This window comes from Spinacia oleracea, chromosome 1 (assembly GCF_020520425.1).
Source record: "Spinacia oleracea cultivar Varoflay chromosome 1, BTI_SOV_V1, whole genome shotgun sequence".
NCBI lineage: Eukaryota > Viridiplantae > Streptophyta > Magnoliopsida > Caryophyllales > Amaranthaceae > Spinacia > Spinacia oleracea.
Window position 1 is genome coordinate 76,906,365 of NC_079487.1, and position 16,609 is coordinate 76,922,973.

Sequence of the window (16,609 nt, forward strand, 5' to 3'; positions counted from 1 at the left end):
TGGTAAAAATCGGGTTAAGGTCATTGTCGATCGGGTATCGAATCGGGTTCGGATCATTGTTCGGTTGGGTCGGCTCGGTTATCGGTTATCTTTCGGTTGGGTGTCGGGTGTCAGGTTCGCATTCAAATCGGTTATCGGTTTTTTTCGTGTCGGGTATAGGTAGGGTTTCGAGTTACCTGTTTTACCAAAATTTTGGGTCATGGTCGGTTACCGGGTTGGTCGGGTCAGGTCAGGTATTCAGATCGGGTCAGTTTTTTACTCACTTGTAAATATGGTTGTGGGTCGGGATGGCTGAAAGGCCAACCTAAGCCAACACGAAAAAGTCTATCCCAGCACGAGCACGAAGTCGTGGGCAATAGGTTAGGTCTGGCTGCATTTAAAAAAAAACACGACAATGCACGATCGAACCACACGACAAAACATGCGAAATTTGGTAAAATGAGGTTTAGGCACGAAAGTCTGACCCGGCCTGGTGTGAGGCCCCGTGGGCCTTCCCGGACATTAATTGGCTCCATTTTGAAACATTTGGCACTGCCCAGCCGCATACAAAGGGGTTTGGTGTGGACCGGGCCTGTTCAGGGCCACAACCCGAAATCCGACCCATGACCATCTTTTGTCATTATGGGACGTAAATTTTACACCAAAAAGTGATACGTGTCAATCATGATATTTTTTTCATATAAGGTTATAGATTAAGAATTTGAGCCGTTTCTATAAAATAAATGTTAGAAAAAAAATTATAAAAAAATCTCCGTCATTACTGGCCAATTAATACTTGAGTTTCAAACATCCTCAAGTCTTATATGTGACCAGCCACACCATCAACTTGATGGTGTGGCACTTATAAATAAGCCCAGCAAGTTGGTTAATGAAATCTAAAAGTAACACCAACATAGAAAATAAAGTAACATCATCATAGAAAATAAGGTAACATCAGTCTATACAAGGAACCTTTGACGTGAAATTGCAATAAAATAAGAAAAGTATTAACGAATATAATGTATAAGTAACACCAGCATAGAAAGTGTAACACCAGTCTATGCAAGGAACTTTTAACATGAAATTAAATAAAATGCAATAAAACAAGAAAAGTAACATCAAATACAATGTATAAGTAATACTAAATAGAAAGTCAAGTAACACCAGTCTATACAAAGAACCTCTAATATGAATTTGAAGAAACTGCAATAAACAAGAAAAGTAACAACGAATACAATATATAAGTAACACCAGCATAGAAAGTCAAGTAACATCAGTCTATACAATGAACCTCTAACATGAAACTGTAATAAAACAAGAGAAATAACAGCGAATATAATGTATAAGTAACACCAACATAGAAAGTCAAGTAACACCAGTCTATATAAGGAACATCTGACATGAAATTGAAGAAAATGCAGTAAAACAAGAAAAGTAACGGCGAATACAACGTATAAGTAAGACCAGCATAGAAATTCAAGTAACACTAGTCAATAACCTTCTCCATAGTAGCTATATATACACGAGGGAGTTGCGCGCACGCGTTACATCATCAAGTTGATGGTGTGACTGGTCACACAGGAGACACGTTGTTCAAAAATATAGTTTGTGTGTTTTCTAGATCTTCCTTTGACCAAGAAAGTTCTTAATTGGTTAGCTGTCTTCTAATATACGTAGTATAATTTTAGAAAGATATTGAAAGGTAAAAGTTGATAAAAGAGAAAGAAAACAACCACATAAAAATCCAGAAGTTTGACAAAAAAATGGAAATATTGAAAAATTGACGAATAATTAAATAAAACGAGGGTAAATAAGACGAATTTTCCCTTGTAGAAATTAGTATAAATAAATTGCTGTAATGCATTCCCATAACAGATAAACAGTATAACACAAACACAAAAGAAACCCTAGTAATTTTGTTACAAAAAGAGCAATAAATATAATTGTAATGGGCGTTAACAATGATCTTCTATACATGGAAACCCATTTGATCGATTTCTCTCTTCTCTCATCTCCTTCTCTGGGTGTGGCGTCCGACGAGCTGAAGAAACTTGATGCTGCTCTCACCTCATGGGGTTGTTTCCAGGTACGTGATATATCATGCCTTTTGTTTTAATTAATTAATAAGGTCCTGCCATGCATGCATGCATAATTGACATTTGTTTTTTAATTACTTTCTGGATCAGCTTGTAAATCATGGGATGTCTGAGGAATATTTAGAGAAAGTTCGAAACGTTGGTAAGGAATTTTTTGGATTGAGTGAAGAAGAGAGAGAGAAATATTCAAGGACAGCAACAAATGTAGAGGGTTATGGCATTGACTCAATTACTTCAACCAATGTGCCTCTCAAATGGCAGTCTCGTCTAAAGCTCACAACATACCCTTTAGAGGAACGTAAACTTGATCGTTGGCCTCAAACGCCCCATTCTTTCAGGTGTAATAACTAATAACGTTTCATTTATGCTTAAGCTAGTTGAGTAGTTTCCCTTCTCCAACTTCATTAATTATATAGTTACGTTTAACGATAAGTACGTTACACTAGCTGGTCTCAACCTTTTTCATTTATAGTTGAACTTGAACTATAGCGTTGCTGCCATTTTTTAAACATACAGTCATCGAAATTATACACGTACTAATGTTATAGTTTTCCTTATTCTTAGGGTGACTTTATCCCTAGTCGATCTTGAAGGGAGTCTTGAGGTGAGTCTCATGCCTAAATCTTTGGATAATGTGCTAAAAGACTACACTAAGTCTTGAAGTGAGTTTGAAAATCCAAGACTCACTCAAAACTCACTTAAGACTCCACTTTTTTCTTTCTCAAATCAAATCATGCCACAACATCAAACTTAATTTATCTTATTTCACCCAATTAAATTATTGATGATTTATGTACGTAGTATTATTTTGTTCATTTGCCTTTAAATTTATGTTCTAGATCTTTTGAATTTAATATGTTGTATTATTGTTTCTAATTTGTACGGAATATATGTCAATTTCGAAATTAACATTTTTCTGTTTTTTTTCTCGAATTATAAATTACTTTGTTTTAGAGCCGATCAACATGGGCCCGGCCCGACCCGGTCCGAAAATTACCGGGTTTGTATATAAGAAAATATAGTTTCAATATTATTTAGAAAATATACAAAAAGAAAAGATATATACATAAAATATTATTTTAAGAGTTAGGTGAGTCTGAGGTGAGTCTGGAGATAATGTGTAAAAATAGGGTGAGTTTTATGTGAGTCTGGATAATGAAAAAGTTAGTGAAAAACTGATGTGTCAGAGTCTGAAAATTGAAAGTGAGTATGGGAATAAACTCACCCTTAAGGCTAATATCAACTACCATATTTTATTATAGCCGACTAGTCGTTACGTTATTAGTTCAAATTATATTTTCAACAACTAGCTCAACTTAATTATCAATCCAACCACCGTATATAATTATATAGTATATGTCTAACCGATATTACGAATAATTCAATGGCAGGGAGGTTTTGCATGAATACAGTATGAATGTGAAAACACTCCATGACAGACTAATCGAAGATATGGCACGATGTTTGAATTTGAAAGAGAATAGTTTTGTGGAAGAATATGGAGGAACATTGCATATGTTATCGAGATTTCAATCCTATATACCGTGTTCTTACATTGACGAAATCCGTACTTCTAGCATACATGCGGACTCGTGCGCCATGACTTTTCTACTCCAAGATGTTCAAATTGAAGGCCTTGAAGTTGAGAAAGATGACAAATGGTTTAAAACTCCGGTCCTTCCTCATGCTATTTTTGTCAATCTTGGTGACCAAATGGAGGTAGGTAGCTACGTATATTCTACCAAGTATATTTTAATTTCATGTTTATTTTAATCAAGTTTCGGATAATGGAACTTCGATCAATTCTAATTGGTCAGATCAAGCATAATTAGTTAACAAAAATAACATAAACTGTTAAACTAAAAAGTTAATTAATCTGATCATAATATTTAGTTAGACCGCCAGGCATAGAATTAATGATGATTTTACAATAGCCACAATAAAATGGTAGCCATTATAATACAACAAATCTCAACCATTAAATAAAAGTTGACTAATCTAAACCATTGATTTTTATGACTTAATTTACTGCAATTTATAATTTAATTAAAATAAGTTAATAAAAATAAATGCATTAAAAATACCCACTTTCATCCATGATCTAGAGCAGTTTCGTCTGTAAAAAATAAACAAAATTTCTGAAAAGCTTCGATTTCATTCATGGTGGCATTGCCAGAATTAAATTGGAAAAAAAGTCCCAACATTGAATTCATATATATCATATTTTCATCAATTGGTTAAATTGGAAAAAATTAAAAATTATGTCACCAACACTGAGTTCATATATTTTATCAATTCGTTTTATAGGAAATTATTATCATAACCATCATCATCATCATCAAGCATATATCCTACTCAGTAAGAAGTAATCGGATATTTAAATTTCCAAATTTATGAAAAGTTACGAAATTGCCAAGTCAAAATAAGAAGTTTGAGAAGTTCCTAAATGATAAGATAATTACAGAGAAACTTTTATAATTTAAAGGAAAGACTTTGAGAAAAATATGTTCATCATCCATACCAAGAAAAAGATGGAGTATTCATTGATGTTTTGAAAATGGATGAGGCGATTTTTTTCAAACAGGAACAAGAAAAAGGTTGAAGAGAGAGAAGAATACGATGGAGGATTTTTTTTTTTTTTTTTTTTTAATAATATAAAAAGTCTACATAACCAATGGTCCAGATAAGTCAATAATAATGAAGAGCTCTGATCTAATATATTATAGTGGCTACCATTTTATTGTGGCCACTCAAAAACCTTCCTAAAATTAAACTTACTTAAATGTAATCATCTTCAAGTATGTAATGATGATTATTAGTGAAATTAATCCTAGACAAAATGTGTTGGGAGTGCATTAATTTGTGCATGAAAGTGTTGGTTCCTCATATACAATAGCTACCCATCGCCTACATGCATGTAGGTTGAACGTAAACTGTCATATATTTCGGTGTTATGTACGTAGACGAGATTTGATCTGAGTTTGATCACTGTTTGCTCATTTATACTGACGTTATGCATTTTGTTTGATAGATAATGAGTAACGGAATCTTCAAAAGCGCGATACACAGGGTGGTGCCACACCCAGAAAAGGGCAGGATGTCTTTGCCATTTTTCTGTGGACCTGCTCAGCATAAGGAAATTGGACCTCTGAAAGCTTTGATAACGGAAGATGAACCAGCCCGTTATAAAAGGGTCAAGAATTACGTTGACATTTTCTTTTATTATCATCCCCTGGGCATTAGACCCATAACTGCTGTTAAGATCCATGCATGACTTAAGCTAATTATACTATTATATACTTTGATGTTACAAATAAATACTGTGTTTAATAAACCTTCATGTCATGTGTAGCACAGTATGTAGGGCTACCTATCTCTTAAATTACCATTTTGTACCAAATACTTTATATTTAGTGTAAGTTAAGTTTGCTTATGTATTACTCTTGCGCTTCATATATACTATGAGCTCCTCTACATCCTTCAACATCATTGCTTAGCAATTATCCTCAAGGGGAAGCCTCCTAATTAATGCGCTTCTTTCCTTGTTTATCAAAATAAATAAAAAATACTATGCAAATATGTAGTAGTAATTCGTTACATCCCTTATAGAGTTAGTAGCCTCGATCATATGCACGCGATGCATGCGAATATAATAAACAAATTTGTGTTGTTACAGTTTAACCTGAAATAATATGTAAAAAAAGTTATTCAAAATCTTCTCTACAGATAAATTGATGTTAGCATTGAAAAGGTGCTACAATGTAATATCAAAGTAAAACACAAATTGATGTTAGCATTGAAAAGGTGCTACAATGTAATATCAAAGTAAAACACAATATTTTTTCATGTGCATGCAATGCGTGAGAATATAAGAGATTTTGAATTTAAGTGACAGATGCTTAACCTGTTTTATTTTCCTCAATAAATTTGGGAAAAATTAATTCTAATAATCCAACCTTTACCAGGTAATCCATTAACAGTCCCACCTATGCGATATTACTAGATGATCCAACCTTTCATACCTATTTTCTTTTAATGGACCTCATGACCGGTAACCGGAAAAAAAAAAAAGAGTCAACAATTTACGAATTGACTTGATTTTCTGATTTGGAGTTTTTGAACAAATTTTTTAAAATCTTTCTGCTGACTGGGACAAGTCTTCATTTACAATTTTATTTTTTGTTCTTTTTTTAGTTCCTCCCTCTCTCTCTCCTATGTTATCTCTGTGTGTCTAATATACTACTCCAAACCACCATCGCCTACACTACTCTATACCACCTGCCTACACTTCAAACCACCATCGCCTACACTACTCTAAACCGCCATCACCTTCCCACCCCTGCTAACACCACTAGTACCACACCAGTAGTACCATGCCTGACCAAGGGAGAAAAAACGAGGAAAAGAGGCAACAAATCAGGGTTCCGAATCCCGAGATGTAGAAACGGGCGAAGGATGAAGGAAGAAGCCCTTTTCAACAATGGTTTTTTCCTCGGCGAAATTATCAACAATGATTTCAGCGACGGCGAAGAATTCGATGAGATTGGAGATCTATTTGTTTGGGGTTTTGATTGGAGGGATTTGGTTGCTGGTTTTAAAATTGGTGGTGGTGGTGGATTTAGGAGTGGTGGATTTCGGGGTGGGTTCAGAGGCGTCGATGAGCATTTGTAAACCTTTGTTTGAAGGAGGAAGTGTCAGTTTGGAAGAATGTGGTTGGTTAAGGGTTGGTTTAAGATCGGTTTGAGAGGGGTAGTTGGGGGGTGGAGGGCGCCATTTGTGGTGGTTTTGGTGGTGGTGCAGGAAGAGAAAGAGGGACAACACTCCCTGTTTGTGTTAATGGCGTTTTTTTTAACAGATGAACAACAATGAGATAGAAGGGGGAGAAACCTTTTTTAATGGGAATCAAGAAAAAAACAAAAAAATAAAAACTGATTAAAATCCAACTATCACTGCCACGTAGGATAAGTTACCTGTTTTTACAGGTCACAATTTAATAAAGTCCATTAAAAAGAAAATAGGCATGAAAGGTTGGATCATCTAGAAATGTCGCATAGGTGGGACTGTTAATGGATTACCGGGCAAAGGTTGGATTATTAAAAAAAAATTCCATAAATTTGAGTAACTATTGTTTATGTGTTGTCCTCTTTTTCCAAATTATTAACATTAAAACATACGTTATGGAGTGCCATAAAAAAAATAAAGAAGAGAGAATTGAGGAGTAATTGTTTGACTTTATTTCCTCTTTTATTATTTTCCTATTATTACTTTATTCCTTTTATGTTATTTAACTATCATCCTAAATAAGTTTTCTATTATTATTTGTTTAATACAATTTAAATTTATTTAACGGTGTAGACACCTACTTTTGTCCCCATTCCCGAAAGGGAAGGTTCGATGATGAGAACATAAATCTCCACTTGGCAACGCATCTCCTATAAAATAACGAATCTCAATCACCCCTTTTCATTTCACCCGAAACCTGCTATTTATGGAAACCTGCTAAAAATAGTAACTGTCGTAATGGGTAGTTGTTAAAAGTGGCAAGTCATAAAAGATAGAAACCTGTCAGAATTAGGTGTTGCACTCCAACATAAATCCTAAATGAGATAGAAATTGTGAGAGGAATCCTATTCCTAATATGATTCGAAAATAAGAGTTACGTATTAATTAAAATCCTAACGAGCCTAGAGTTCGTAACGGGCCCAGACGCATCCCGTCATAAAGTTAATACGCACTAAAAGACTCGAACAAGTCTCGAACACTCCGGATTCTAAGAGTCTGAATCTGACAAAGAAAACGGCTCAGGCCCTATTTTCAACGCCTGGCTCTGGGAGCCGAAATCTTCGGCGCCCAGCCCTGGGCGCTGAAATTACCTGGGACGTGTTCTTTCCTAATTCCTCGTGGATTAGAGCTCTAAAATTCTATCTTTTCACGAACTCTTTTCTATAAATATAGCCCCAAGTTCGACGTGAAAAGACACACAATTATTATTCTGAGTATTGACTCCAACCCCTAAGCCTAAGCCTCACGCTGCGAAATTGATCACGCGTTCTGTCGCAATCGATCCAAAAATCGAACAGAACGTATCCTGTCCCGTATCTTGAGATTCGTTAAATAAAAGGAGAAATAGCAAAGTCAAAGTGGTTAGTTTTCTGAGAACCGTGACGCACCTCTCAAGGGTGGGTCGTAATGTGTCCCTTTTCCATGATTGAATTGCTTTCCTCGCCCTTTTATGAACTGTTAAACTTATTGAATCTGATTGTTCTATCACGCCTAATAAAGATAATATTTTTGGGAAATTGGATTATCATGCTAGGTCCCTTAATACAATCTAAATCAGATAATCGCGCTCGATCTAGTATTATATGTTGCATATTGTTAAAATCAACTCAGATTAGTTTAATAGTTAACGCATGTCCCTTCAATTATTTATGCTGAGCTAGTAAGGATATCCTGCCTCTGAAGTTATCGACGAGCGAGTACTCCTCTCGGTAGTTACAGTCCCCCGAACCCTCAATCTCTACCCTGCGGGTGTACGTTGAGAGATCCCCACACCAGGGATCACAAGGGAACCTATGGTCGTCGTGGTCAAACATAATTGCACTCCCTTTATGTCACGATAACCGGGTTTTGTCAGTTTTTCTTATTGTCGTTAAAAACTGAATGGCGACTCCTATATTACTAGTCAATTGGGTGTAAACTCACAGGAAATCCAATTACACTTGATTTGACAAAAAGAAGCGTCACACCCACGAGGGACGAGGTCACGCATTAGCCTCGTGCTTTTTCGACCCTCTCACAAACGGTCATAGAAGGTATTATAGTATATTTTATAGGGGACACCAAAAAGTCATTTACGTTAATGACTCTAGGAGTTTCCTTATAGAATAGAGATAGTACTACCGTGAGGCGGATCTTAGACACTTTTATGTGGGGAATCAGTAGAAGGATTAAGCAATATAAATGCAATTATATACAAACTAGTTTAGGGCCCGTGCAACGCACGACTACTACTAAAACAATTTATTATTTTAATAGTAACTAAAATACTTGTGATATTAGAAAAACATGAAAGTAAAAAAGATATATGTAAAGGTATAAATTCAAAGTTGTGTAAAAAAAATATTCAAATGAACTAAATTTGCATATTACAATGCAAAGTTAAAAATTATAGTCGTTTACTTGTATGTAGAACGATCTAACAACGTTAACCAAACCCGAATGACTCAAGACTAATTTTCGAAAAGATCAGAACATAACCGAGTTAGTAAAATACAACGTATTTTGAATTGAGTAAAATCTTGATAAAAAAAAAATTATATATTAGTCTACTTACAATATATTATTATTTTAATTAACATTCTTACTTACCAGTTACCATGTATTATATTATTAATAGTAGACTAACATTAGAAGTTCATTTATCAATATTTTTTATATTTCTTATCAGATTAAAAAGTTATAATGATACATAAATAAAATTATATCATAAAGGAAAAAATAATATTGATTTAGCTTTCCTCCAATAATATATTATGCAGTACACATCTATGGTAATTAAAATATATTTTTATCTTAGTTTCCTAAAAAAACGTAATTATTTATTTTAAAGTAAAAAAATAAAAAAAATATTTTGGCGGGAAAAAATCGCACCAGAAAATGACACGTGTCATTCATGGTGTCTCTTTTAGTATATAGTAAAGTAATAGATTTAGGGGGCATATATATAAAAACATACTACGGAATTTTCAGTCGGAGAGGTAGGACCCATCCGAGCCATATAAAACCATCCGAGTCGTATAAAACATCCGCCCTTAGTCCCGTAAAAGAGGTAGAGAATTTTTTTTTTTTTTTTGAAATAGGTTGAGTGAAGTCACAAGAGTTTAGAACTTACAAAAAGTCAAATTACACGTCCGAAAATTAAAATTTCATATTTTCATAATAATAATTAGGTCGGTTTGAGAATATATGTTCAAGTAAAAAGGTTTTGTGTGCACCCGATGTATAATAAGTTTATTATGAAAAAATAAATTCTATCCACCTTTTGTAACTTTTTATATCATGAAATAATTTTTTAAGTATAAAGTTTTTAAAGGGTTAGTCCGTATATGGTTACAGGTGATTTTAAAGAGTTGATTTTTATTAAAGAAAAAATATTTATCACTAAATCACTAAAAAGTTAAATGCGGAGTAATTTTTACATTATATCGGGATAACTTTATTTGTAATTTTACATCCGTTTTACAATATTTATTCTACATCGACCTTAATTAATAGTTTGAGATATTTAAATAGTTGTGCAAGTTGTGGTCTCATTTGTTTTGTGGTCTTCCATGACCACGAAATAATTTTCAACCGAATTAGAGCATACCTCTAGCAGATCGGATTTATACGGTCTGATTTGGTGTAGTTTGCGAGAATAATTCAATTTATAGAGATAAGGTGGGTTTTGGATTCTCTAGAGTTTTGAAATAACTCTACAAGGTAAAGTTTGAGCAATATTACCTATTGAATGAAAAAACAATGGCTCATCTATTATCTTTCCAAAATTCCCCCTATTTTTTCTCATCAATATACACCCCCTGATTTCCCTTCTTGCTAATATGAGTCATTGATTTTAAAATGTATGGTTTAGATCGATATATACAACTTTACCTTTCAGAGTTTTAAACTCTAAAGAATCCGGACTCGATAAGGTGGGCACTTTGCCAAAACAAAGAAAATTGCACTCCATATTGCATGGGAAATGTTTAAAAAAATATCATATGTAAATAGTAAAAATAACCTAGAATTTTCTTAATTAAATTGATAAAAAAAACAAAAAGATATGAAAAAAACACGTACTAAATGAACAAAAGTTGAATTAAAATGAGGTTGTGGTCCCACTTGGAAGTCAAATTAGGATTTTTTCTGTTTTTGAGAGGAAAAGCAAGCTAGTATATTAAGATAGAGACAAAGTGTCAATAAGTACCATAAGGAGTAATACTTTGGGAACAATAATTCTCCCAAATTTGTTCTAACATAATTAAAAACGGACTAGCTTAGTAAGGTGATTAGCTACAAATTTACCCTCTCTTTTCACATGAGACCAAGTGACACGGTTGAAATGAATATTCATTGACATAATATCTCCCAACACTATGTTAAGATCAGAGAAGTAAATGGCACCCTTCGAGGGGCGATTTAATCAATAAGTGGAAATCGGATTCCAACACTACATCCGCCATGTAACACCCTAATAATTTCTTGCTTTTATAAAACTATTTTCCAACTTAAAATAAAGGAATTACTAAAACATTACCGCCACCGTGATAACGGTTAAGGCTAGTACCAGAATTACGCAGCGGAATTTAATGTTAACTAACTTTCAAACCAACATAAATAGTAATTGTTGAGGCCTCCTACAAGCTGGAACCATAACGGCCCAAAACCAAAGTATTAAAATCCAACAAACTCAAAACATGATTAAAGTATAATTTAAATCACGAAGGCAATACAAAATTAAAATATTAAAATAGTTTCCAAAGCACAAAAGAATGAAACTCTCAACCATCCCAAGCTACATGATTTCGATCGTACTTTGTTCTACCAACTTGCTAAATTAATCTACTCCCCAACAATGCAAATGCAATGATGGCTCATCATAGGGTCATTAAGGCGAAGTCCATGACCAAAAGACATAAAGCACGTAGTCAGCAAAAGCTGAGTACTTACAAGGCTAGAGTGAAATAAAACTGTAAACATCCATCACTCGCTAAAATACTAATCCACACGCAAAAACCATTTAATAAATAACACACAGATCATGAATACAAGACTCGACTGTAACACCCTAATAATTCCTTGCTTTTATAAAACCATTTTCCAACTTAAAGTAAAGGAATTACTAAAGTATTACCGCCTCCGTGATAACGGTTAAGGCAGTACCAGAATTACGCAGCGGAATTTAATGACAACTAACTTTTCATAAACATAAATAATAAATTATCGAGGTCTCCTACAAGTTGGAACCATAACGGCCCAAAACCAAGGTATTAAAAGTTCAACAAATTCAAAACATAATTAAAGTATAGATAAAAATAGTTTTAAAATACGAAAGCATGCGACTCTCTCAATCCCCAAGCCACATGATTTCGATCGTACTTTAATCTACCAACCTGCTATATTATTCTACTCCCCAACAATGCAAGTGCAAATGATGGATCATCATAGGGTCATTAAGGCAAAGGCCATGACCAAAAGACACAAAGCACATAGTCAGCAAAAAGCTGAGTACTTACAAGGCTAGAGTGAGATAAAACTATAAACATGCATCACTCACTAAGTACTAATCAACATGCAAAATCCATTAAATAAATAACAAGCAAATCATGAATACAAAACTCGACTCTTGACTCGACTCTTGACTCACAATTTAATTAGAATAAGCTTCGAACGGGCCAAAAGAATATTCCATAAAGGAAAGGTGATGGGAGTCAACCATACACCAAATAATAAATAATAAAATCGGGCCATGCGGAGTGTCGGGCCATACCGACGGAATTCCTGCGCATAATATGAATGAAACAACGTCTTGTATCATTAGTAGGAGTACGAGCTTTCCGGTAAGACTTCCCCCATTGTTCATACTCAAGGTATATACGTTCCAAGAGTTTTGAAGCTTGTTCTGGTTGCACTTTACGTTTATTAATATTTTATTAAAGGTGAACTCAAGACTCAACAACGTACACACGTACAATTAATAAATGACAACCAAAACAATCTTATTTTAATGCCTTAGGACGTGTGTCAACAAAGCAAGACACTTGTGAAATTACTACCATGTTCCTCCTCACGAAAGTGAGATTCCACATCATGCCCATTAACATGAGGGTTGTGCCCTTGCACGACAAATCCTAATTCATTTGATACAAAATATTCCCAACTGAACCCTACATGTGCGGTGCCTTACGTGAGCTAACCCTTCACATGTGGTAAAATAAATAGTACAACAAAGTACGAATAATTGGCTCAAAGTATGCTAGACATCCCGTACAATAGCATACAAATAAATAATCCATCCCTTGCATGTGAAACAGACCATACATGCATAAATATTGAACAACATGATTGACAATGAAATCCATACTTACAATAGTCCCAACATGCTTGTTCAACCAATAAATCAATAATTCCAATATAATAATCCACATGATCGTTCACCAAAACAAATATGAATCCACCAAGTTCACATAATATAACTCACATCAATAACAATCATGTAATGTCCCTTGACAAATAATGTGGTCGCCCTAGACTTGTACGTACCTGGAATACCTAAGTACGGGGGCCACTGTGCGAATCACAACTTACTAGAAATCAACTCCTATAAACATAATGGAGAAATTTAATTATTATCCATATTTACTAAATTTCCAGCAACTTTGTTTAGTTTTAAAACACTTGAATTAATTAGAACTTAATCGTTTATTAATAAAATAATAGTCTCAATCAATCGTTTAAAACCCTAGCATGAAATTAGTTTATTTTCATGTATAAAACCATTAAAAGTCGACGTTTTAAGTCTTTTCAATATTCTGAAAAATATAATTGATTATCATAATTAAATTCATCATCTAATTATGCTAATCAATCGCCCGTACGGCTTAGATTAAAACTCCAATCATAGTTTGTAATTAAAACCATTAAAACTAATAAATATTGAAGCTTTAATATATACTTCAAATCTGAAAATTATAATATTTCAATTCAAAACATTCTTCAATAATTCAAACATACAAATCCTCAAAATTCGGTGTTCATAACCGATCCCAGCATTTTAATTAGTCAAAACCAATAATAATAATATAATTTAAATACGGAATTGAAATAGAATAGGCAAGGAATAAGAGAATTATACCAATCCGGCCTATAGCACGGAACAACCACGAATTAATTTTGATTGGGCGAAAGAATTGAATGCACGGGCAAGAACACACACACACACACACACTTCGTGTGCGCGCGGACGAAGGAACAAGAGCAAGGCAGCAGTGCGCGCACAGCAGTGCGGCACGAGAGGGACGAGGAGCGCGGCTGGGGCGCGAGCAAGAGGGGTGAGGGCTGGGCGTGTGGCTGGGCGAGAGCAGCGCACACAACCACAACAATAGCACAGCAGCAGCAGGGCACGACGAGTGCACGGGCTGCGAGAGGGAGCAAGAGTGTGTGAGGCGAGTGGCTGCGTGCACGAAGGCACGAGGGCAGCAAGCAACAAGGAGAGGGGTGAGGGTTGCGTGCACGAAGGCACGAGGCACAAGCAGCAAGGGGCTGTGTGTGCACGAGCAAAAGAGAGAGGAGAGAAAAGTGAAAATTGAAATACTGCAGCAGGATTTTAGAACGCTCATAACTTCTAATCTATAACTCGGAATCGATCAATTCGTGAGGCAAAGTTCAAGAAATTTTCGAGATCTACAACTTTGAAGAAGAAATGTTTTTCTGAAAACGAACGGAAGTAGGAGAAAAACGGCCAAACATAAGTTCGAGGAAAGAAGAATTTAGGGTTAGGGTTTTACTTTTAGGTTTAATGAATAATAGGGAGCGATTTTGAGGGTGAGCACCTATATTTATAGGCTTAGGAAACTCAAAGATGGGCTAGGCTTTAGGATTCCCTTTCGGGCTTCATTAAACATAGGATGGGCTTGTTTAATTTGTTTGGACTTGGAATTGAATTGGGCTAGATTCATTTAAAAATCGTTTAACTTTTGAAACCCAATTAAATTTCCAACATGAAATATTAAATTCCTTTAATATTATAATTAAATAAAATACATTTAAATAACATTTAAATGCGTTTTAAATTCTAAAAATCATAAAAATACTTTATAAATATAATAAAATATATTTATAAAATACAGAAAAATACGAGGTATTACATCGACTATTGACTAGACTCTTGACTCACAATTTAATTAGAATAAGCTTCGAACGGGCCAAAAGAAGTTTCCATAAAAAGGAAGGGTGTTGGGAGCCCACCAAACACCATAATAAATAATATAATGAATATCGGACCATACCGAGTGTCGGGCCATACCGACGGAATTCCAGCGCATAAATTAAATGAAACAACGTCTTGTATCATTAGTAGGAGATCAAGTTTTCCGGCAAGTCTCCCCCCATTGTTCATACTCGAGGTATATACGTTCCAAGAGTTTTGAAGCTTGTTCTGGTTGCACTTTACGTTTATTAATATTTTATTAATGACGAACACGAGACTCAAACAAACATACATACATATAATAAACGACAACCAAAACAATCTTATTTTAATCCTTTAGGACTTGTGATCAATAAATCAAGACGTAGTGAAATTACTACCAAGTTCCTTCTCACAAAAGGTGAGATTCCACATCATGCCTGTTAACATGAGGGTTGTGCCCTAGCACGACAAATCCTAATTCATTTCATATAAAAATATTCCCAACTGAACCCTACATGTGCGGTGGTTTACGTGAGCGAACCCTTCACATGTGGTAAAATAAATAGTACAACGAGGTACGAATAATTGGCTCAAAAGTATGCTAGACATCCCGTACAATAGCATAACAGTAAATAATCCATCCCTTGCATGTGAAACAACCGTACATGCATAAATATTGAACAACATGATTGACAATGAAATCCATACTCACAATAGTCCCAACATGCTTGTTCAATCAACAAATCAATAATTCCAATAATAATAATTCACATGATTGTCCATCAAATCAAATATAAATCTACCAAGTTCATGTAATATAATTCACATCAATAAACAATCACGTAATGTCCCTTGACAAATAATGTGGTCGCCCTAGACTTGTACGTACCTTGAATATCTAAGCGTAGGGGTCACTTTGCAAACACGATCACTTACTTAGAAATCACCTCCTATCATCAAAATAATGAGACTTGTCATGAGTTTAGGGGTACGTGGGAGCATTGGCATGGTCCTATAGATTTGAGTAATTCGTTATAACTGAGACTTGTCTTACTTCTGCATTAATGGCTTCAACTCCCAATAAAATTTCCCTCACCTACATCCCCTCCTCTTCTTTCTTACTCTCCTTTATCCTTTCCTCCATTTATATTGTCATAAACTAAGCATGTTTGGTACCCACCAGGTTCTCCACGTTTTCTACATGCTTAGCTCTCCCCTTACGAGGTGTAGCTTTTAGATCAATACTCCACTCCAACTTCTTTTTCGTATTCTCCTGTGAAATAACATGACTCTCCCTCTCAAAGTTGTCCCATGATTCCTCAAGAGAAACAAAAAAAAGGTAGAAGCTCATAAGTAAATTTTAATTTACCTTTATCTTCATTCCCTTCCCATCTTTCACCATTAGTTGAAAGTGGTGGAACAACTAGTTGGAGCAATGCTTCCAACCAGTGAGTTCTAATCCTTATTAGGCTCACAGCTTAATCTTGTTGAACCTGAAAGGTCACACCAATGGCATATAACGGATCAACGGATTTAAAGAATCAGAAATTCATTTACTGGCTAATCGGAAATTAAGTTA

At 34.8% G+C, this 16,609-nt stretch overlaps 1 protein-coding gene across 1 annotated transcript; it reads left to right on the forward strand.

Annotated features, from left to right (window-relative positions):
- The first annotated feature begins 1,873 nt into the window (after positions 1–1,873).
- LOC110800590 (protein SRG1-like) lies at positions 1,874–5,508 on the forward strand. The gene is made up of 4 exons (XM_022005903.2): positions 1,874–2,065; positions 2,166–2,413; positions 3,467–3,794; positions 5,107–5,508. The coding sequence occupies exons 1-4, from the start codon at positions 1,928–1,930 to the stop codon at positions 5,347–5,349; spliced, it is 957 nt and encodes a 318-aa protein (XP_021861595.1). The 5' UTR covers positions 1,874–1,927; the 3' UTR covers positions 5,350–5,508.
- The last annotated feature ends 11,101 nt before the right edge of the window (positions 5,509–16,609 follow it).